This window comes from Oncorhynchus clarkii, chromosome 26 (assembly GCF_045791955.1).
Source record: "Oncorhynchus clarkii lewisi isolate Uvic-CL-2024 chromosome 26, UVic_Ocla_1.0, whole genome shotgun sequence".
Classification (NCBI taxonomy): Eukaryota; Metazoa; Chordata; class Actinopteri; order Salmoniformes; family Salmonidae; genus Oncorhynchus; species Oncorhynchus clarkii.
This window is the reverse complement of record NC_092172.1, coordinates 22,809,634-22,833,924: the sequence shown is the minus strand read 5'-3', so window position 1 is coordinate 22,833,924 and position 24,291 is coordinate 22,809,634. Positions and strand designations below refer to the sequence as shown.

Sequence of the window (24,291 nt, the reverse complement as noted above, 5' to 3'; positions counted from 1 at the left end):
CAAAGTAGCCACCCTTTGCCTTGATGACAGCTTTGCACACTCTTGGCATTCTCTCAACCAGCTTCATGAGGTAGTCACCTGGAATGTACTTAAATGAACAGGTGTGCCTTTTTAAAAGTTAAATAGTGGAATTTCTTTCCTTCTTAATTGAGTCAATCAGTTGTGATGTGACAAGATAGGGGTGGTATACGGAAGATAGCCCTATTTGGTAAAAGACCAAGTCCATATTATGGCAAGAACAGCTCAAATATGTAAAGAGAAACAACTGTCCATCATTACTTTAAGACATGAAGGTCAGTCAATTCGGAAAATTTCAAGAACTTTTAAAGTTTATTCAAGTTCAGTCGTAAAAACCATTAAGCGCTATGATGAAACTGGCTCTCATGAGGACCGCCACAGGAAAGGAAGACCCAGAGTTACCTCTGCTGCAGAGGATAAGTTCATTAGAGTTAACCGCACCTCAGATTGTGAAGCATTCATTTGGGCTGCAGAGTTCAAGTAACAGACACATCTAAACATCAACTGTTCAGCAAAGACTGCATGAATCAGGCCTTCATGGTCGAATTGTTGCAAAGAAACAACTACTTAAGGACACCAATAAGAAGAAGATACTTGCTTGGGCCAAGAAACACGAGCAATAAACATTAGACTGGTGGAAATCTGTCCTTTGAAAAAAAAATGTTTTATAAAGACACAGGGTTTTCTTTATAAGACACAGAGTAGGTGAACGGTTGATCTCCACATGTGTGGTTCCCACAGTGAAGCATGGAGGAGGAGGTGTGATGGTGTGGGAGAGCTTTGCTGGTGACACTGTCAGTGATTTATTTAGAATTCAAGGCACACTTAACCAGCATGGCTACCACAGTATTCTGCAGCGATACGCCATCCCATCTTGTTTGTGCTTAGTGGGACTATCATTTATTTTTAACAGGACAATGACCAAAACACACCAGGCTGTATAAGGGCTATTTGATCAAGAAGGAGAGTGATGGAGTGCTGCATCAGATGACCTGGCCTCCACAATCACCCGACCTCAACCCAATTGAGATGGTTTGGGATGAGTTAGACCGCAGAGTGAAGGAAAAGCAGCCAACAAGTGCTCAGCATATGTGGGAACTCCTTCAAGACTATTGGAAAAGCGTTCCAGGTGAAGCTGGCTGAGAGAATGCCAAGAGTGTTGAAAGCTGTCATTTAGGAAAAGGGTGGCTACTTTGAAGAATCTAAAATCTAAAATATATTTTGATATACAATATAACATTTGGGGGGGTTACTACATAATTTCATAGTTTCTATAATGTAGAAAGTAGCGGAAATAAAGAAAAACCCTTGAATGAGTATGTGTATCCAAACTTTTGACTGGTACTGTATATGCTTTTATTTTCAACCTTGTTTTATTGCTCAGTCAGTAATAAATGCCGGAGGGTTCACTTAAATCAATCCTCACTGTTTCTATGATTTTGCATTATTCAATTGAATTATTCTAACTATATCCCTGTCCTTTATGTCTCCTTTTCAGTTGTATTTATTACTTGATTTATCACAGAGGAACTGTAGGGAAAATACACTTAAAACTATTATCCGTCTCTTGATGGTGTCCTCCCTGGATACCTCACTTTGTGTCACTTTTCACTGCAGAATGTGCCCTGTGCTCCCATCATAGAGCTGTGTCAGCACCCAGAATTATTTACACCTACAGGCTTCAGCTGCCACATAACTGGGCTGGGGGTGGGTGGATGGTGGGGGACGGGGTGGCCTTGTCTGCTGCCAGTGGGCCCAGTAAAGTCTCCATGGCTGCCCACATGTCTATATATTATCTGGCTCGGCCACTGGGGTTCTGCGTAGATGGCTGTGATTCCCAGAGGATTTGCTAACAACAATGCGAGGATGAGTCGACTAAAACCACATGACGTGTGAGAAATAGAAATGCTTTCGAGTTCGTCACATGCAGATATGTAACTGAGTCATGCCAACATCCAAACATGCCAACATGCGTTATACAGAGAGCACATAGAGTACGGAAAAACAACTGGTCATATACACTTTCATACAGTTCAAACAGGGGTCTATGATTGAGAGCATGGGAGAAATATCCCTGTGTTGGTATTCTTAGGCTAGGAATAGATTGCACCCTAGTTCAGAGGAGGCAAGGGTCTGTGCTTCATCTTTGAACACAAGCGGATGATAAGGGCTGGGTCACAAGCCTCTTCACCCTCCCCCATTTCAGGAACAAGTCAATGGGATGTGACAGGGAAGTAATGGTCAAGGGGAGGGTCCGGAAAGGATGCTCCCAATGTTCAGAAGGGTTTACTTCCCAAAGTCTTGAGCTAACATGAGTTAGTATGTAATACACATGTAATACCATCATACAAATATACAAGCTTTATACCACGACTTGGCTGAATACTCAAATCTGATTAGCAAAAGCTAACGTATAATATGTTGTGTTTGTGTGCTGCTACAGCAAAGGTTAAGCAACAGGAATTGCTTATCCAAAGTCAGTGCATCTCAGAGTATCAAATCAATGTCATTAATGCTAAAGAGTTCTTTATCAGTCTTTTTGTTTGTTAACGTTGCATCCAAGTCTAATTGATGTCAAATGTGCACAATGGTCAGTGAGTCCAACAGTGCGTAGAAGAAAGGAGATCTCTGAGGACTTCTAGTGGTCATCTGTATTACCACTCCTGTAAGCATTCTGGTGATAATGATTGACAGTATCATTTAAAACAGCCCTATTTCTAAGTGCTGTGGAATGTAAGGTCCAGATGTGTGTGTGCAATCATTGAGTCAAAATGTGCTAATTCTCAGATTCCATTAAGTCACTGGCTTTGACGTTCACATAAATGCTTTTTACAAGAGCAGCAAAAACAGTTATTGTTGATTTGAACACAAACAATAATTATTACATTGATAACCATCTTGCATACTATATACAGTTAACTATCTCTTTCTCTCTCACTCTACCCTTCTTCAGGACTTCCACTATGTTTCTCCCTCTACAAATGGGAATATGGCCTCCTCTCCAAGTGAGACCTCCCCCCTAGCACTTCACCACTGAACTGATAAGTCAGCTTCTTCTTGACCTTTTTGACCTCGCCTGTCTTGCCGTAGTTGCGAAGAGCCCGTGCCATCTTCTGGTAGGTCATTTTCTTGCGGTTGCCCTTCTGTACGCCCCACCGATGTGCCAGTGCCTCCTTGTGTTTCGAGGAGAACTGGAAGGTGCCCTTGTCCCTGTCCACCCACCAGATACTGTCCTTCATGTCCCCATTCCTCAGCAGATCCAGCAGGAACTGGTACAGACGGATCTTCTTCTTGTTGCCTATATTAATGTTGATAAAAGTACAAAATGGTTAAACATGCAATGAATCAGTTGAGGATGTTCCCTAACTATGACCTACATGGAGTAGGATTATTGTGACCTCAAAAATAAAAAATATGTGAGATAATAGGTATGCATTTATGAATTAATTCCTTACCCAATTCTCCCCTTGTTACGTGAGCGATGTGGTCCCTCAGACACTCCTCATCAGACACTTCTAGTGGAGGGCTGCGGCCTCCTGGCTCCTCGTCGTCTGAGCTCCTCATCGTCTGAGGAGAGGGGTGCAAGTAGCCCATGGCACGAGGGTAATATGGCACCTTGGACACCACAAACAACAATAACCATGTAGTCATTACAATACAAAACCATCATTACAATTACAATACATTATTTTTGGAGCAGTATTCACTGAGAAATTACAACTAAACAAATTAGATACCATGCTGATCATGTTATATACACAGTGAGGCGCAAGTGTTATTAATGACGGCAACCGTTTTTACTCCCCCAATCAACTTTCCCCTCCACAGGTGGCTGGTAGCACCTTAAATAGGGAGGACTGGCACATAGTAATGGCAGAATAAATGGAATGGTATCAAACACTCCATTCCAGCCACCTGTGTTGCAGAACAAATCCGATTGGTTTCGAACTCTGAATCTTGTAAATAACTTTGAGTTACAAGTTGTAATGTTTTAAAATCATGTTTGTGTTACAGTAGTCAAACAAATGTGACAGTATCTCTAAGATACAACTGGTCTCCTGACTTGAAGCAAAGAGTAAAATGTAGAAAACTAGCAACCTTATGCTAAGCTAATTAGAACAAGAAAGCTAGCTAAGCATTTAGCAACCTATTAGCTACTCATGTTGAATTTATAAATATAATGTTGAGTCATAGAATATAGCTAGCTAGGTCTTGAATATACCTGTAAATCCCATTTACTTTATCAAAGTATTTAGTTGAATAAGCTATATAAACTTCTGGGGGAAGAAAAGTAAAATGCTAAGCTAAATGTAGCTTAGCTGAGCAGAGACCTACTGCCTTCTAATGTTGAATTATAAAATAAAAATAGCTAGCAAGTTAGGTCTCAAATATGCTAGTTGGTCAGTTAATATTTGTTTTATTAAAAGTGTAGCTGAATAAGCAATATCAACAACAAAAAATGGAACAGACTGTTTATGCTACCCTGAGGGCAGAAATGGTAGTTTGGGTCAAGATCACTTGGTGCCCTAAGGGAAGACTTTAAGCATTCTGGAATAAACTGTTTAAATTCTTCCCCGGGGGCAGTAATGTTAATTTGGGTTAAGATCACTTTGGTGCCCTAAGGGCAACCATGGACATATGGTAATTTCCATGTAAAAGGACCCATGAACAACAACATGTGAAGTTCATAGGAGAAATTAAGACAGATATACATTTTTCAACCATTTTCCATCCTAAACATTTAAATAATTTTGAAGTAAAGACCCCTGCCAACTAATATCAACACTTTCATATGTATATGTTTCTGCCTTCTATAAGTTTAAGAACATTGCCTTGTGCTTTGAAATACCGTTACCAAAACCCCACATATCTTTAAGATATTTTCTAATTTCTCTCCTTCATGAGGAGGGAGGATAATGAAAGTTCACAGAAATAACAAGTACACCTATCAATTATTATAGTGTTTTTACTGATATCAATTTTGTTCAGAAATTATTATGTGATAAAAACTCTAATTTCTGTTACCAAATTGGTAATGGAACTTCCCAAATATCTGTAATGGGATTTCTGCAATTTAATTGGCTACAATGGGAAATCACAGTATTTACAAACCACATTTGGGTTCACAAGTTTGGACAACACAGATACAGTACTATCCCCAAATAAAAGTAGAGTAGAGTTCAGTACAGTAAAGAAAAGTATAGTATAGTACAGTACCCGTACTGTACAGTACAGTACACTATAATGTACTGTATTGTACTATACTGAACTATGCTCTACTTTACTTTACTCGATTGTAGTCTACTGTACTATACTAAACTCTACTCTACTGTACTCTACGGTACTGAACTGTATTGTACTGTACTGAACTCTACTCTACTGTTCTGTGCTCTGCTGTATTGTACTCTACTGAGCTCTTTGGTGGTGTACTTTGATGTCCAAACTTATGAAACATAGACGTCTATGACTGGTTCAGATTTGGTCCAGTTCAGACCAAGCAAATTTAGTCTCGTTTGGGGGCAGAGCTCATTAAAATAATAGCTGTTGTGTAGAATAATCCCCAAATATGGATATTTGGATATTGCATATGTATACCTTTCTGTACCTATTTGATCAGGTACCCATGATGAAACTTTGTTACCGCAATTCAATTACCCGGTGTAAATCCACTTCACTTATTGTAGTTCCATAACCAAAATAGATTTTTTCAAAGTCAAGGTGTCGTGCCATAGCTGACACCGCATTCTTTCTGCAGACATTGTTGAATCCTAATTCTGAATTCTTAATTCTGAGTTTTTGGAAAACGTGGACACATAAAAAACTGAGGGAGATTTTACAGAAATTCTGTTACCAAACTTTGAATCTGTACAGGTCTTCCAGTAAATGTGTTTTTGTTAAATTTTCTGTGTAAATTGTTAAATGTAGCCCTTGTGCATAGAGTCCTTGTGCACTGTATGGTTTGTTAAACTTTAAAATAAATCAGTTTTGTTTGGCATACATTTTAAGTGAAAAATCTGAGTCGTGGAATTGCCCTTTTCTAAATCCTATGGTTATTTCACCCAAACTAACATTTACTGGCATATTTGAGACCTAGCTAGCTAGCACTATTCTTTGACTCAACATTAGTCAAATATAGCTATCTGCTAGCCAACTCGTTCTGTTTAGCTTAGCATTTTATATTGATGCCCCTGGAGTAGCATAACTATCCATCCCTGTTGTTTTTTGTCATATAGCTTATTCAACTTAACATTTCAATGAAGCAAATGTTACCTGACTTACTTGTATATTTGACACCTAATTAGCTATAGTAGTTATATTTTTTCCTTCAACATGAGTAGCTAAGGTTGATAAATGCTTAGCTAACTAGCTTGCTCTGATTATCTTAGCACATCGCTGCTAGCTTGCTGCATTTGACTGTTTCAAGTCAGGAGACCAGTTGTATCTTAGAGGTATTGTCACATTTGTCTGACTACCCATAATAACAACTTGTAACTCAACGTTTTATTTACATGATTCTCAGTTTAAACCTTCGCCATGTTTTTAAGAGCAGTATATCTGTTAACCTTGACCTGTTTCTTGACGATATAATCATCTCAAGTTAGCCCAGCGGTGGCAAAGATTATAGGGCACCTCCCCGCTGCATGAGGTGTGATGTGTGGTTGCTGTTACAGCAGTTTGAATTTCCTGTCCAAGCATTCAGCACACAGTTCTAAAAACCCAATGTTTCTACTCTGAGGCAGTATGTCAGTTCCATTCACAAATAGAAAAGGCATCTTTAAGGATATTCTCATCCTCATGTGTGTGTGTGTGTGTGTGTGTGTGTCTGTGTGTGTGTGTGTGTGTGTGTGTGTGTGTGTGTGTGTGTGTGTGTGTGTGACATAATGTTGGGGAGGCCACTTCTGTTTAAAAATATATATTATTTGTTCATCAGCCGTTAGTGAGTTGGCAGATTATAGTTCTGTAGCAACACCAGCAGGCCCTAGTTAGGAAAAGGCCACAATATCAAACCATCTGTGTGTAGGCGCACCCTACATCCTCCACGCAACACAGCTCACCAGTAACAAACAGTAGCCCAGATACACTTTTCATAGTCATATCTTTATCTGAAGCCAGATGGTTGATTTTATGTTTACCTGTTATTAAACCTTTCTGAAGCATTGCTATTGCACTAGAGGGGACATGTAAATAAATTATGCTACTTGCTTTAGTCCTGAACATTCAGAACATTCTCTATTAGTCATGTACACTACATCTGCTTTAAAAGAATGACCAACTCCAACACTGTCTGTGTTAGAGGAAAAGAGGGGTCAGGGGGGTGAGCTCACCGGTGGGGGTAGGGCATGGTTGTGTCCCCCAAGGCCAGGGTCCAGAGAGAGAGTGTCAACATCGCTGTAACGAGCCATACTGGGTAGATGTAGTTGCTGGACACTCTGGAGCTCAGTGAAGTGGCCCCCTGGGAGGTTGTCAAAGTCCAGAGGATGGGCATGATGAGTGGTGTGATAGTCCCAGTGATCTGAGCAGAGAGAAACATTTTAAATGTTCATAGAGTAAGAGGTACACTAAATGGCAATGTTCAGATGGCATAGAATAGAGAAAACCTAGTTGAATACAGATTCCAAATACACAATGTATGCTATTTGTTTAAAAAGTGTTCAGCAAAATATTTTAGGCAGTTTCCTGTTCACACATCTTTGCTTTTTCAGTTGTCTTTTTCTTTCTTTTTAGCCCGAATGTCACAAATGTGTTAAAACGTTCCGCATGTACACATGTTTTAGTGATCTGTTGTGTTCGGTCCTGACACTGCACCAGAGACTTGCCATTATTATTTTGTAATAATTTAGTTCGTTAAATGGAGCAAAGCCTATATAATTCTACAGCTCGTACTAGTAAATACCAGTTTATTCTTGGCAGTAGGATCAGTTGATTACAGGAGAAAATACAACTGAACCTCTCCATTTCAATAAACCCCAGGGGGGGAAAGTTGTTCTACGACTGTAGGTTGAGCGCCTGACAGAAATGGCATCTGTTTCCTGTACTCCATGGGCGCAACATGGTTGGCTCCAGCTGCAGTGTCTTGATACCTTTTATGTAGAGTATTGTCTTTAATATAGCTACTGTGTGTGATTTCCTCAGGCCTGGTCAAACACATATCTAGTTGGGCCGGCACTTTTCACTTCCGTATAAGTGAAGATTGTTTATTTCATCTACAATTATGTGATGGTAAGTTCATCAGAGAAAGGGAAATTAATTTAAAAAGTATATCATTGTATCATAGTTATGAAGATTATCAATAGATAATACAAGCGGTATTAATACTAAGGAAAATGTTGTAGTGTTTTAAAGCTCACCTCCTTGACTCTCTGCATCGATGACATACGGATATGAATATTCTGACATCTGTTGTCTATAGATGTCGGGTTCGTACATGTCTTCTGATGGCTGTTAAAACAACAATAATATCCTCAACTGAAATCATAACAAAACTTCACATAATGTTTTACTATTGTTTCCAAGGAACTGACACTCATCATCTATATACAAATTACTTTCTTCCCTTGATAATGTTTGTTGATAATGACATTGTTGAACAACATTTTGAGCTTTTTAAACTTCATTGACATTTACTACAATACTTTTGCTTTTTTTTTTTTTCATGGTCGGTCATAACCTTACAAAATGGATTTTTGTGAAACAAAACATATGTATAATCTATTATGTTAGAAATATTGTTATTTTGACAGTATGTAGACCACAAAAGTACCAACATTGTGTACCAGTTTAAGAGTTTGAAAATGAATGACGTTACAGTAATCTATTAACATATTTTAATTCATTATCATAACTTGAAAAATGTAACGTTAATATGAAATTCAAACTTGAATTCAGTGAGCTTACAATGCTTGAGATGCATTTTCTGTATAAGTACATCCTGTGGTATATAAACAAGTACATAAACTCAACAAATAACCACATACCTGTATATACTTGGGCCTATAACTGAATTAACACAAATTGTTTGACACATTGTGTACTTACAGGACCAGGTGAGATGAGGTACCCCTCCATTCTGTATGGATGCAACATGAAGGCTTCTTCTTGAACCGACCTACTTCAGGCACTTAGCTTCAATTGTTTCTCACACTCTTTCAAAACTTTTCCCGCACCATTGCACAACGTTTACCAAATTTCCTCTCACCAAACGAAACCCAAAATGTCTCTCTCTGCCTACACAACTTTTTCCACTTATAAGCCAAGCTACTCTCTGGGACTCAAATTTTGTCTAATAAAATAAAATAAATTAGCCCTACTCAATGACTGAAAATTAAAAGGGAACCTGATATTTTGACTTCTGTATATCTTTGTGGGTGTACACATCTCAGTGTGTCTGGTGGCGGTTCCTGGTCATTGGTGATTTGTCAGGGGGAGATTCTAACATCTCACATTTATTAAGGCTCAATTGCGTCGCCTCCCAAACCAGCCAATCATTTCAAGGCCTGCCTCAACTGTCAAGTCTTTTAGCATAGCATCATCTGTCAGTGGGTAGCATCTTTGCATCTCATTGTGACCAAATTTCGCCAACGAAATTTAATTTATTTTTTTATTTTTTTGTGGCTAAAGTGCAGGTATCCATATTCAGATACCTTGCATACACTATGGAAATCTAGATGAAAATTACAAATCTAATATTAAACCTGTTTATCATGTTTCAATGCCAGATACCTAAACATTGTCATTTCACATTTTAAACTGGTTTAATTCCTACTTCTCAGTGTGTACATTGGATTTGGTGTTCAGCAAGGTTCGGCACTTGTACCCCTGTTATTCCCTATACTATGCTATCCCTTCAAATAAACGTAGTGGTGTAAATATGTCAATTAAAAAACAAACCAGTAGCTTGAGTTGTAGCCATATCAATGAAATAATGACTGACATACATCGATGAATTCTGCTGCATTTCTATCCAAACAACTGTTTTATCTGTGTGTAGATTAGCTGGACAGATAAAATCATGCCACTTCCTTTTTGCAATCCTGCAACAGCTGTGGAGATTAAGGGAGAGGAGATAAAATACCTCCTGTGACAATAGTAGTGTTGGTGGGGGGATTCTTGAGAAATCATAAATATAATATTTTCTGACCAAATGTGTTTTTCTCACCAAAATATTCTTCCTCACAATGGGTACAGTGTACAGTAGCTCTGCTACTAGACTCAGATTACTCTCTCTCCTGACCCTATGGTCTGGCTTACAGGACACAGTATGAGAATGCTTTTTTATCCAAGACTAGGCAGTGTCTGGGAAAGGCAGTGTCTGTGAAATCAGCCCTATCTGTCTCAGGTATCTCCCTGACACAACATCTCTGTTTTAACTTGACGAGAAGTGAGGACACAAGCCAAGCCTCCACTGACAGGCTTGTGTAGATTTTGGACAGCGGAAGAGTGCATCAGTCTGATAATGACCAGGTACTTGAAATACTGTAGATAGTAAGATTCAAATCACACTGAAAATAATTTCGGAATGATTATTATATTCCCTTGGTTGTTCAAAGCTTAATATAACATACAACCAAAAACCCTGTAGTCAAATTTGTTTTTATTATAGATGTCCATGTATTCTATTGTTTTTCCTCACCTTTATCTCTATCAAAGACTATGTAGAATTTTCTGTGAATTGTTATAACCTTATCTGATAATGTTTTGATGTGCTACGTAGCACCAAATACAATGCGTTCTTTGTTTAATAATCAACATTAACAAAGGCAAACAATCAGTTTGACTTACTGGTTGCAGTATAACAATCTTAATTTGGTAGACCTGTGCATTTGATGTTGGTGTACTTTGTTGGATTTTGGTTTACGTGGCTTTTCAGTTTGCCTTGCTTGCATGGTCTGGGGTTATAATTTGAGTCCCCTGCATCCTTCTCTACCACTTGTGTGGCTGCTGAAACCACACAGCCTGTCCATGGCCCCCATGTTAATCACAGCTGTCTGAGCAAAACTGATGACATTTAGTATTAATACACTATGTGCGTTACAGCAAGCCCAGCACGCTATTTTCACCACGGCTATTTTCAGAGCACACAACGACTCTCTTTTTGAATATATATTTTTTTCTCTAACACAAAAATATGCTGCTTTGTCAGAAATCATTCAGGTTTCCCAGATCTGTTTAAAACTATTAGGTGGAGATCGGTGGACATCTCAGTAAGAGGTCGGTCCTTCAGCCTCATGGACAGCACTATAGTTAGTTTGACGAGTATGATATAGTGTAATTTCTGTTCCCCTGTACCTTGCTTTACAGAGTACATCCACATACAGGTCTACTACATACTACATAAGGCTTCAGATTACTAGGCCTTCGAACAGCTAAGATGAAACCTAAACAGGCATCATTGTGCTCATCCCATTTTGTGAAAGACAAGAACACACTTTCAATTCTGTGTTTGAATGAATGGCTCAATACATAAAATGCGTGTTTCTCACAATGCAAAAACTTACAGGAAATAGGCAGATAACATTCAAACACAATCAGGCCTATAATTTGGTTTAACATTTCTACTGTTAGTCAACTTCAGTCTTGACCATCATCATCACACACACACACACACACACACACACACACACACACACACACACACACACACACACACACACACACACACACACACACACACACACACACACACACACACACACACTATGTAAAAGAGGAACTGGGAAATTCTCTTTTAGATTCAGTTCCTTATGGGGAGGGGGGTTGCTGTGAATGACTCCATTTGTGTGTCTAAACTTCAGTATGATCTAGGCCACAAAACTTAAAATATAAATCTACAGGGGTATTTCAGTGATTGTCTTGTCTGATCACATTGGGCCTTTTCATACAGTAAGGAAACATAATACGTATCGTATCTTATCAGTCCCTGACAGATCAGACCAGCTTCTTTCTTTGGTAAAACACAGTAAATAAAATGTCTACTGTGTTTGGTTTCCACCAACGACTTGTGGACAAAGAGCCTGGACCCAGATAAAGTATTTTACTGGAATATACAGTGCCTTGCGAAAGTATTCGGCCCCCTTGAACTTTGCGACCTTTTGCCACATTTCAGGCTTCAAACATAAAGATATAAAACTGTATTTTTTTGTGAAGAATCAACAACAAGTGGGACACAATCATGAAGTGGAACGACATTTATTGGATATTTCAAACTTTTCTAACAAATAATACAAATAATACTTTGTAGCGCCACCTTTTGCTGCGATTACAGCTGTAAGTCGCTTGGGGTATGTCTCTATCAGTTTTGCACATCGAGAGACTGACATTTTTTCCCATTCCTCCTTGCAAAACAGCTCGAGCTCAGTGAGGTTGGATGGAGAGCATTTGTGAACAGCAGTTTTCAGTTCTTTCCACAGATTCTCGATTGGATTCAGGTCTGGACTTTGACTTGGCCATTCTAACACCTGGATATGTTTATTTTTGAACCATTCCATTGTAGATTTTGCTTTATGTTTTGGATCATTGTCTTGTTGGAAGACAAATCTCCGTCCCAGTCTCAGGTCTTTTGCAGACTCCATCAGGTTTTCTTCCAGAATGGTCCTGTATTTGGCTCCATCCATCTTCCCATCAATTTTAACCATCTTCCCTGTCCCTGCTGAAGAAAAGCAGGCCCAAACCATGATGCTGCCACCACCATGTTTGACAGTGGGGATGGTGTGTTCAGGGTGATGAGCTGTGTTGCTTTTACGCCAAACATAACGTTTTGCATTGTTGCCAAAAAGTTCAATTTTGGTTTCATCTGACCAGAGCACCTTCTTCCACATGTTTGGTGTGTCTCCCAGGTGGCTTGTGGCAAACTTTAAACAACACTTTTTATGGATATCTTTAAGAAATGGCTTTCTTCTTGCCACTCTTCCATAAAGGCCAGATTTGTGCAATATACGACTGATTGTTGTCCTATGGACAGAGTCTCCCACCTCAGCTGTAGATCTCTGCAGTTCATCCAGAGTGATCATGGGCCTCTTGGCTGCATCTCTGATCAGTCTTCTCCTTGTATGAGCTGAAAGTTTAGAGGGACGGCCAGGTCTTGGAAGATTTGCAGTGGTCTGATACTCCTTCCATTTCAATATTATCGCTTGCACAGTGCTCCTTGGGATGTTTAAACTTCTTCACAACAGTATCTCGGACCTGCCTGGTGTGTTCCTTGTTCTTCATGATGCTCTCTGCGCTTTTGACGGACCTCTGAGACTATCACAGTGCAGGTGCATTTATACGGAGACTTGATTACACACAGGTGGATTGTATTTATCATCATTAGTCATTTAGGTCAACATTGGATCATTCAGAGATCCTCACTGAACTTCTGGAGAGAGTTTGCTGCACTGAAAGTAAAGGGGCTGAATAATTTTGCATGCCCAATTTTTCAGTTTTTGATTTGTTAAAAAAGTTTGAAATATCCAATAAATGTCGTTCCACTTCATGATTGTGTCCCACTTGTTGTTGATTCTTCACAAAATAATACAGTTTTATATCTTTATGTTTGAAGCCTGAAATGTGGCAAAAGGTCGCAAAGTTCAAGGGGGCCGAATACTTTCGCAAGGCACTGTAAATACTTAATTAATCGCAATACATCATAAACCATGCTTTTTAATACAAAACTAGGTCTGGGAAACCAGCCCAGAAGTTCAGAGTGCAACTTCGCTACAGGCACGCGGATGCTGTTGTGTTTACTGTATCACGTGCACCCATGGACACTTTGGTTTTAGGCTACGAAAGCGAGCGACTGAGTACTCGACAACTTGAGATGTCTGAATGCAGTTATGTTCACAAGATGCATATCTCTGATGGCTAAAGCATCCTTATAAGCAAGCAGTAATATTGACACCTCTTACTTCACAGCCCCCTATGTCTTTAATACCCTGAGTTCTCAGGGCCGCAGTGTGACATTAGTACTAATTTAGCAATACAGAAAATACACTGGAGGGGGACTCAGTCTCAACTTACTGTTTTGAGTTAGAATAGTAGAATACACAAGGTGCAATTTTGACATGTGGTTTTGCATCAGCAGTTTTTCTATTGTTATGTCAGTCACTGACAGTCAGTCAATTAGCCCTTGTCAGCTAAATATTTTTTGATTGTTATGAGTCTAGCGGCCAGCTACTGTATCTACATTTCTAGTAATCATGGTCCAATTACTAACTGGGGAGCCCCCATTGACTTTGTTTGTCACTCTTACTCAAATATCATGTTAAAAAACTGCAACCATTTATCTCCACCCAATGGCAAAATTAGTAGAATTGCATGAAAAGTTAGATATTGCAGCTTACATGTTTTTCTCTCTGCTGCAAAATGTTTTGCTTGCAAAGGTGGCACCCCCCACCCAAAATGTTTTTGCTTAGGGCCCCCAAAAGCCAAGAATCTTTTGCAACTGACTGCATGTGTGGGTATGGATGTGGGTACGCAGACCGAGTTCAGATTTTTTGCGGACCCATCTCCATCAAAGTTGCCCATCCCTGGTCTAAACTAATTTGAGTGTATTTTTTATTTTTTACAGGTTACAGTTGAAGTCGGAAGTTTACATACACTTAGGTTGGAGTCATTAAAACTCGTTTTTCAACCACTCCACATATTTCTTGTTAACAAACTATAGTTTTGGCAAGCTGGTTAGGACATCTACTTTGTGCATGACACAAGTCATTTTTCCAATAATTGTTTAAGGACAGATTATTTCACTTATAATTCACTGTATCACAATTCCAGTGGGTCAGACGTTTACATACACTAAGTTGACTGTGCCTTTAAACAGCTTGTAAAATTCCAGAAAATGATGTCATGGCTTTAGAAGCTTCTGATAGGCTAATTTACATAATTTTAGTCAATTGTAGGTGTACCTGTGGATGTATTTCAAGGCCTACCTTCAAACTCATTGATTCTTTGCTTGACATCATGGGAAAATCAAAAGAAATCAGCCAAGACCTCAGGAAAGAAATTGTAGACCTCTGCAAGTCTGGTTCATCCTTGGGAGCAATTTCCAAACACCTGAAGGTACCACGTTCATCTGTACAAACAATAGTACGCAAGTATAAACACCATGGGACCACGCAGCCGTCATACCACTCAGGAAGAAGATGCGTTCTGTCTCCTAGAGATGAACGTACTTTGGTGTGAAAAGTGCAAATCAATCCCAGAACAGCAAAAGACCTTGTGAAGATTCTGGAGAAAACATGTACAAAAGTATCTATATCCACAGTAAAACAAGTCCTATATCGTCATACCTGAAAGGCCGCTCAGCAAGGGAGAAGCCACTGCTCCAAAACCGCCATAAAAAAAGCCGGACTACGGTTTGCAACTGCACATCGGGACAAAGATCGTACTTTTTGGAGAAATGTCCTCTGGTCTGATGAAACAAAAATAGAACTGTTTGGCCATAATGACCATTGTTATGTTTGGAGGAAAAAGGGGGAGACTTGAAAGCTGAAGAACACCATCGCAACCGTGAAGCACGGGGGTGGCAGCATCATGTTGTGGGGGTGCTTTGCTGCAGGAGGGACTGGTGCACTTCACAAAATAGATGGAATCATGAGGTAGGAAGATTATGTGGATATATTGAAGCAACATCTTAAGCCATCAGTCAGGAAGTTAAAGCTTGGTCGCAAATGGGTCTTCCATATGGACAATGACCCCAAGCATACTTCCAAAGTTGTGGCAAAATGGCTTAAGGACAACACAGTCAAGGTATTGGAGTGGGCATCACAAAGCCCTGACCTCAATCCTATAGAACATTTGTGGGCAGAACTGAAAAAGCATGGAAGCCTACAAACCTGACTCAGTTACATCAGCTCTGTCAGGAGGAATGAGCCAAAATTCACCCAACTTATTGTGGGAAGCTTATGAAGGGCTACCCAAAACGTTTGACCCAAGTTAAACTATTTAAAGGCAATGCTACCAAATACTAATTGAGTGTATGTAAAGTTCCAACCCGCTGGGAATGTGATGCAAGAAATGAAGGCTGAAATAAATAATTCTCTCTACTATTATTCTGACATTTCACATTCTTAAAATAAAGTACTGATTCACTGACATTTTCAACATGTCCCTGATTGAGTCTATAATACCAACATGTTTCAAGCAGACCACCATAGTCCCTGTGCCCAAGAACAAAGGCAACCTGCCTAAATGACTACAGACCCGTAGCACTCACATCTGTAGCCATGAAGTGATTTGAAAGGCTGGTAATGGCTCACATCAACACCATTATCCCAGAAACCCTAGACCCACTCCAATTTGCATACCGCCCAAACAGATCCACAGATGATGCAATCGCTATTGCACTCCACTCTGCCCTTTCCCCCCTGGACAAAAGGAACACTTAAGTGAGAATGCTATTCATTGACTACAGCTCAGCGTTCAACACCATAGTACCCTCAAAGCTCATCACTAAGCTAAGGATCCTGGGACTAAACACCTCCCTCTGCAATTGGATCCAATTGGACTTCCTGACTGGCCGCCCCAGGTGGTGAGGATAAGTAGCAACATATCTGCCACGCTGATCCTCAACACTGGAGCTCCCCAGGGGTGCATGCTCAGTCCCCTCCTGTACCCCCTGTTCACCCATGACTGCATGGCCAGGCACGACTCCAACACCATCATTAAGTTTGCAGACGACACAACAGTGGTAGGCCTGATCACCGACAATGACGAGACAGCCTATAGGGTCGAGGTCAGAGACCTGGCTGGGTGGTACCAGAATATCCCTCAATGTAACCAAAACGAAGGAGATGATTGTGGACTACAGGAAAATGAGGACCGAGCACGCCCCCATTCTCATCGATGGGGCTGTAGTGGAGCAGGTTGAGAGCTTCAAGTTCCTTGGTGTCCACATCAACAACAAACTAGAACGGTCCAAACACACCAAGACAGTTGTGAAGAGGGCACGACAAAGCCTATTCCCCCTCAGGAAACTAAAAAGATTTGGCATGGGTCCTGAGATCCTCAAAAGGATTTATACAGCTGCAACATTGAGAGCATCCTGACTGGTTTAATCACTGCCTGGTACGGCAATTGCCCGGCCTCTGACCACAAGGCACTACAGAGGGTAGTGCGTACGGCCCAGTACATCACTGGGGCTAGGCTGCTTGCCATCCAGGATCTCTACACCAGGTGGTGTCAGAGGAAGGCCCTAAAAATTGTAATAGACCCAAGCCATAGACTGTTCTCTTTACTACTGCCAAGTCTAGGACAAAAAGGCTTCTCAACAGTTTTTACCCCCAAGCCATAAGACTCCTGAACAGGTAATCAAATGGCTACCCAGACTATTTGCATTGTGTGCCACCCCCCAACCCCTCTTTTTACGCTGCTGCTACTCTCTGTTTATCATATATGCAGTCACTTTAACTATACATTCATGTACATACTACCTCAATTGGGCCGACCAACCAGTGCTCCCGCACATTGGCTAACCAGGCTATCTGCATTGTGTCCCACCCACCACCCGCCAACCCCTCTTTTACGCTACTGCTACTCTCTGTTCATCATATATGCATAGTCACTTTAACCATATCTACATGTACATACTACCTCAATCAGCCTGACTAACCGGTGTCTGTATGTAGCCTCGCTACTCTTATATCCTCGCTACTATATGTAGCCTGTCTTTTTACTGTTGTTTTATTTCTTTACCTACCTATATTTTACCTAAAACATTTTTTGCACTATTTGGTTAGAGCCTGTAAGTAAGCATTTCACCTGTTGTATTCGGCGCGCGTGACAAATAAACTTTGATTTGATCCTAACTGACCTAAAACAGGGCATTTTTACTAGGATTAAATGTCAGGAATGATGAAAAACGGAGTTTAAATGTATTGTGCTAAGGTGTATGTAATCTTCCGACTTCAACTGTATAAAAGTGGCAAAAGTATTCTTAAGGATTGCAAAATAGTCACAATGTAGGCCTACATTTCTAGTCAGGACTATATCTGGCTTTAACTGATACCTTTGATTACTTATATGTCATAATCTGTCAGTTTAATTCGGACAGATAGAGAGCCTCTACCAGACCTCTGTGGCCTCACACTTTCGGGTCACTAGAACTACCCACAGACCCTCTCACAAGGGGATGACATGCAAGACAACTGACTGTGGAATACAGGATACATAGACCGTCGCAACAGGAAATGTTGCACTCCGTCTATCTATTCTGTTTGACCAAGATTTCTCCAGATCAATGTCCACACTGTGCTGGTTTTGACATAAATTACGTAATCATCCTCTGACAAACTCTCTTGAACAACTAGAGTAATTTAGCTTGAATAGTTGGAAACATGTTATAGCCAAGTAAAACTTTCGCTCACACTTTATTTGGATAGTCCGGATTTTCCAACTCACTATGTTGATAAGCAACTTCTTGCTAAGGTCATGGTTAGGGTTAGGTTCAGAATAAGGGTTAGGATAATGGTTAGGCTTAGAGCTAAGGTTAGTAGATATTTAGTTGAAATGTAACTGATAGTGTCTGTAGAGCATCTACAGATGGACCATCCAAATAGTGTTACCAAACATTCTTCATTCTACTTATTATTTAAAGAGTCCTGTTATTAGTTTTGATGTGATAACAACATATTCTAAACCAAGTAATTACATTTAGAAGAAACAAATGAAGACAAATGTGGACACAAAGTATTAGCTGCCAGTGATGACCATAGGTCTACTGCCTAGATGTTAGCTAAAGATAACTTTTAAAGGTACATTTTTACTCTTGATGTAACCCATTGACTCTCAGTCAAAGATAAAATATACTATTAACGATCAATAAGGGTAAATTAGCATTTATTATTCAACAACTTATTATGCAAGACTATCAAATCAAACAATGGATAAGGATAAAATGCAAACAACTGTAACCCAGTGATCTACAAAGGCCAAATTGCCTCTGTCATTACATCAACTTTTTCCTTCATTCAATAAAAATTAGCAAGAATACCAACACTAGTTATTCAGATATATCTCTGAGCTGAAACCAGCAGAAAAACATATTTCATAACATTACAATCTGTATCAAAGGATGCTCATGGGAAGAAACGCCTCCTGTCTCTCTCAGTCCAGCCAGCCTCACTCTTACCGTCACTAAGTCTTCCAGGAGCAGCATGGATAGTAGTACTCTCTCTGTGAATGCAGGATAATCTCATTCAGTCGGTTAAAGCAAATTGCCACAGAGGGCAAGAAATCTGAGATTTCTATAACTCACTGAATTAACTAGGGAACTAAAAACTTCCTTAATTTTACCAATTTAAGCTGAAACTCAAAAGATTTTCTTCTTCTTCTCCTTCTCCTTCTTCCTTAAACCAGATGGTAACTAAACAGCTTGCCACAAAGCAAAGCTTGATTAGAGGTAGTGGTCGATGTAGTCGTCTGTGATCTGATTTCTGCTCACTCTGTGGAGCCACTTGCTCCTTCCAGGCCTTATACTGCAGGTGCAATCCAGTAGTATGCCATAGACTCCATTAGATTACCATATGATGAACTGAACACCAAGGGCCCTTATTGATTTGGATGTATATCAGAGAGTTGTTTATAGTAGAATGGAGTGGACACACTGCTACGGCCTGGGTTATCCAAATGTAAGTCCTAGTTATTTGTTTTGTCTACTGTCTACCAAGAAAATAAATAACTGGTTGTATGCATATGTCGGAGGATAATCAGAATATCAGATCCCAAAAAAACATTCTCAAAAAAAGAGAGCAACTGTCAAGAAAATTATGGTTTTGAGGGCATGGCCAGAATAGACAGGCCGCAGAGAGGACCCTGACCCTGTTTTACTGCCTGACTGTCACCAGTAGTTTCGTTGGCCGTCATCTCTTTCACAATGTCATGGAGCCGCCCCTGACAGGCGTGCAAGGGGACATCCAGATTTCTCACTTCTTATTCCCGATTCCTCATTTTCCCCAATGCACTCGGCTTTACAAGATCCAACCATCAGACAAGGCTTGGATAGAAGATAAAGTTAAATCACATGGCCGATTGACAAGCACGCACACACGCACGCACGTGTGTGCACACTATGTTTTTCCATTAAACTCTGCTTCATGTACCCTTGTCCCACCAGCCATAAGTTCCTCTTTCTATATGCATTGCTCAAGTCAGGCAGGGATGACTCATAGTGCGAACATTATTCATGTTTTCTGTTATCTTAACCTCTCACAAACAATCTGCATGTGTTCTCAAGGCCCTCGTGTGTCCATTGTGTTGCACAAAAAAAGTAAAACATTTTTTTTGAAGATGGAAGGGATAAAAACACAGCAAACAGAGGACATAGAAGGCACAGTATGTGGGTATGTACGGTGTATTGTGGTGGAAGGTGGGGTGTGTGTTTTTTTGTTTGGAAAAGTTGGAAATGCCAGAGCCCATACGTGTCTGCAAGCAGGAGTTGTGACAGAGAGAGCTTTCAATTGTGCAAATATGGGATATACATTTTAAAATAGATTATAAATATTGCCTGATCATGATGGAGCGGTCCCCAACCCTGTACCCTAGACACCCACCTGAGCGACCCACACACTAAGGAGAAATCCTTATCTGTTTTAAAGGCGTACTGAAAGTAGCCTATATGCAGCCAAGACAGAAAAACAAAGGTGGTCAGTGACCCACTAAAGCAGCACTGCCCCCTCAAGTGTCTGAGCTTGCATGGCAGGATTGGTCCAATAAAGCCAAAGCCCCCGGATGGCTGAGCACAATATACAAGGAATTTCTCAAAGCTGCTAATGAGAACCTTGATGACCTTGTACCTAGTCGGTAGGGATTATGCTGGGGTGCCCCCACCCAGGTAGTATCAGTGCTGGCAACATTAGCTGCAGTAACCCATAGGGAGGGGATCACACTTGAACAATCAGAGAAGGGGCAAATTATTGTGGCCCATGTGGAACAAATTGGAAAAAATTCTCAACAGGGGACCAGTGTGTGTGTGTTTCAGGGTAGGGGGGTGTATCTGAACGCCATCAATTAGGACTTTACATTGGTTAATCATTCTCCCCATTGTTGCTCAATTTGCATGCCTTCTCAAACAGCTACAATTGTACAGTTGAAGTTGGAAGTTAACATATACCTTAGCCAAATGCATTTAAACTCAATTTTTCACAATTCCTGACATTTAATCCTAGTAAAAATTCCCTGTTTTAGGTCAGTTAGGATCACCACTTTATTTTAAGAGTGTGAAATGTCAGAATAATAGTAGAGAGAATGATTTATTTCAGCTTTTCTTTCTTGCATCGCATTTCCAGTGGGTCGGAAGTTTACATACACTCAATTAGTATTTGGTAGCATTGCCTTTAAATTGTTTAACTTGGGTCAAACGTTTTGTGTAGCCTTCCACAAGCTTCCCACAATAAGTTGGGTGAATTTTGGCCCATTCCTTCTGACAGAGCTGGTGTAACGGACACAGGTTTGTAGGTCTCATTGCTCGCACAAGCTTTTTCAGTTCTCCCCACAAATTGTCTATAGGATTGAGGTCAGGGCTTTGTGATGGCCACTCCAATACATTGACTGTGTTGTCCTTAAGCCATTTTGCCACAACTTTGGCAGTATGTTTGGGGTCATTGTCCATTTGGAAGACCCATTTGCAACCAAGCTTTAACTTCCTGATTGATGTCTTGAGATGTTGCTTCAATATATCCACATAATTTTCCTACCTCATGATGCCATCTATTTTGTGAAGTGCACCAGTCCCTCCTGCAACAAAGCACCCCCGCAACATGATGCTGCCACTCCTGTGCTTCACGGTTGGGATGGTGTTCTTCGGCTTGCAAGCATCCCCCTTTTTCCTCCAAACAGAACCATGGTCATTGTGGCCAAACAGTTCTATTTTTGTTTCATCAGACCAGAGGACATTTCTCAAAAAGTACAATCTTTGTCCCCATGTGCAGTTGCAAACCGTAGTCTGGCTTTTTATGGCGGTTTTGGAGCAGTGGCTTCTTCCTTGCTGAGCGGCCTTTCAGGTTATGTCGATATAGGACTTGTTTTACTGTGGATGGAGATACTTTTGTACCTGTTTCCTCCAGCATCTTCACAAGGTCCTTTGCTGTTGTTCTGGGATTGATTTGCACTTTTCGCACCAAAGTACATTCAACTCTAGGAGACAGAACGCGTCTCCTTCCTGAGCGGTATTACAGCTGCATGGTCCCATGGTGTTTATACTTGCGTACTACTGTTTGTACAGATTAACGTGGTAACTTCAGGCATTTGGAAATTGCTCCCAAGGATGAACCAGACTTGTGGAGGTCTACAATTTCTTTTCTGAGGTCTTTGCTGATTTCTTTTGATTTTCCCATGATGTCAAGCAAAGAGGCAATGAGTTTGAAGGTAGGCCTTGAAATACATCCACATGTACACCTACAATTGACTCAAATTATGTAAATTAGCCTATCAGAAGCTTCTAAAGTCATTACATCATTTTCTGGAATTTTCCAAGCTGTTTAAAGGCACAGTCAACTTAGTGTATGTAATCTTCTGACCCACTGGAATTGTGATACAGTGAATTATAAGTGAAATAATCTGTCTGTAAACAATTGTTGGAAAAATGACTTGTGTCATGCACAAAGTAGATGTCCTAACCGACTTTCCAAAACTATAGTTTGTTAACAAGAAATTTGTGGAGTGGTTGAAAAATGAGTTTTAATGATTCCAACCTTAGTATATGTAAACTTCCGACTTCAACTGTATATGCATTCGCATATCAAGTCTCTCTTGAGTTGGGCTCAGGAATGTTTGTGGGGGAAGGGTGGGGAGTGTGTGTGTGTGTGTGTGTGTGTGTGTGTGTGTCCCACGTCTGTTGCTATGGGGCAATGATGTTAGGGACAATACAGGAGGAATCACAATAATTGTTTGCCAAAATAATAATTACATGCCAAAAATGAAATGTTTGTAATTTCAATCCTGGTTATAGGTAACAATCCTTCATATGAACTGACAACATTATTACGCATATTATTATTATTTTTTTTAAATAAATTAAGACATGTAAGAATTTTTAATATACATTATATTTACCCCCAAAATATGGGGAATTGGAAATGATGCAGACAATTACATTGATGGAAGCTACAATCTATTTGCAATATTAAAGCTAATCTACCCCCTTAAAAAATGTGTCTGCATCATTTAAAAAATATAGAATAAAAGAGTAGAAACAGTGTTAAAGATTAATGTCATACTTTTTCTTGATACAATGTTTTATTCTAATCACACACTCAGGCAGGTATTTGAAAGAGGTCTCTGAGCACTAATCATCCATCCTTGCACAGGTGCTGTCTAAAGAAGTCATTGGCAGGTAGTTTGACGTGACCAGAGTCAGGTTCACAGAAGCACCTATTGGTCAAAGAAGAGAGGCGCAGAATCACACACAAACGTGTGTGCGCACATACACACGCACGCACACACACTTCCATTGGTGTGTCAATCAGTATGGATCTCACAAATAATATTACGGAAGAGTTATCATTACAGAGGAAATCGTCTGAATCAACAGAGTATTTATGGAAATTCACCCTCATTCCCAGGCTCAAGAGAGAGAGAGCCGTCTGGTGGACGAGATTACTGAGTGCCATACCTTAGAATATCTAGAAACTTCTGTACTGTAACTGTCAAATGCACCATCTGGTGGTCGAACTAGAAAGGCATGATGATACAGTGTAGGCCGCATTACATTTTTGTCAGGAGTCAATTTGTATTCCATAGATCATGGCGTTAACTGCATCATGAATCATAACGCCTGGGTCCCCAATATTTACTTCACCATCCATCACCTTCCAGGTCACTGGTACAGTGTGAATACAACAACACAAGCCTTGAAAACTTTTTGGCACAGAGGGTGCCTTTTTGCCCTGAAGGCACAGTTTCTGTCCCATTTGGCTGCATTTAAATAAGCTCTCCGATTTTGAAAGCACAATATGGATGTATAATCATATTCACGATGATTTCTTTATCAACATTAACGTGTTATTGCCCTGGTGGAATTATCTACCCCCTAAAACAATTGTCTGCGTCATTATTATTATTATTTTTTAATGACATTTCATTTTTCACCATATAATAGAATAAAAGAGTAGTGCTGCGGTCTAAGACACTGCATCTCAGTGCAAGAGTTGTCACTACAGTCCCTGGTTCAAATCCAGGCTGTATCACATCCGGCCGTGATTGGGAGTCCCATAGGGCGTGCACAATTGGCCCAACGTCGTCTGGGTTTGGCTGGGGTAGGCCGTCATTGTGAAGAAGAATTTGGTCTTAACTGACTTGCCT

The 24,291-nt window shown here is 40.2% G+C and overlaps 1 protein-coding gene across 1 annotated transcript; it reads right to left on the bottom strand.

The window, feature by feature from the left end:
* Positions 1-1,350: 1,350 nt before the first annotated feature.
* Positions 1,351-9,441, bottom strand: LOC139384677 (transcription factor PU.1-like). The gene is made up of 5 exons (XM_071129500.1): positions 9,055-9,441; positions 8,367-8,457; positions 7,344-7,531; positions 3,474-3,633; positions 1,351-3,316 (listed from the first exon to the last, which is right to left on the bottom strand). Exons 1-5 carry the CDS (start codon positions 9,100-9,102, stop codon positions 2,994-2,996), a joined length of 810 nt encoding a protein of 269 aa, XP_070985601.1. The 5' UTR covers positions 9,103-9,441; the 3' UTR covers positions 1,351-2,993.
* Between the last annotated feature and the right edge of the window lie 14,850 nt (positions 9,442-24,291).

Bases quoted from the DNA above. Each gene is read 5' to 3' on its own strand.
- LOC139384677 (XM_071129500.1), bottom strand. From the start codon at position 9,102: ATGTTGCATCCATACAGAATGGAGGGGTACCTCATCTCACCTGGTCCT. The intron at 8,458-9,054 runs GTAAGTACACAA...TTGTTTTAACAG, and splicing joins ACCTCATCTCACCTGGTCCT to CCATCAGAAGACATGTACGA. The intron at 3,634-7,343 runs GTGAGCTCACCC...GTGGTGTCCAAG, and splicing joins ACCATGCCCTACCCCCACCG to GTGCCATATTACCCTCGTGC.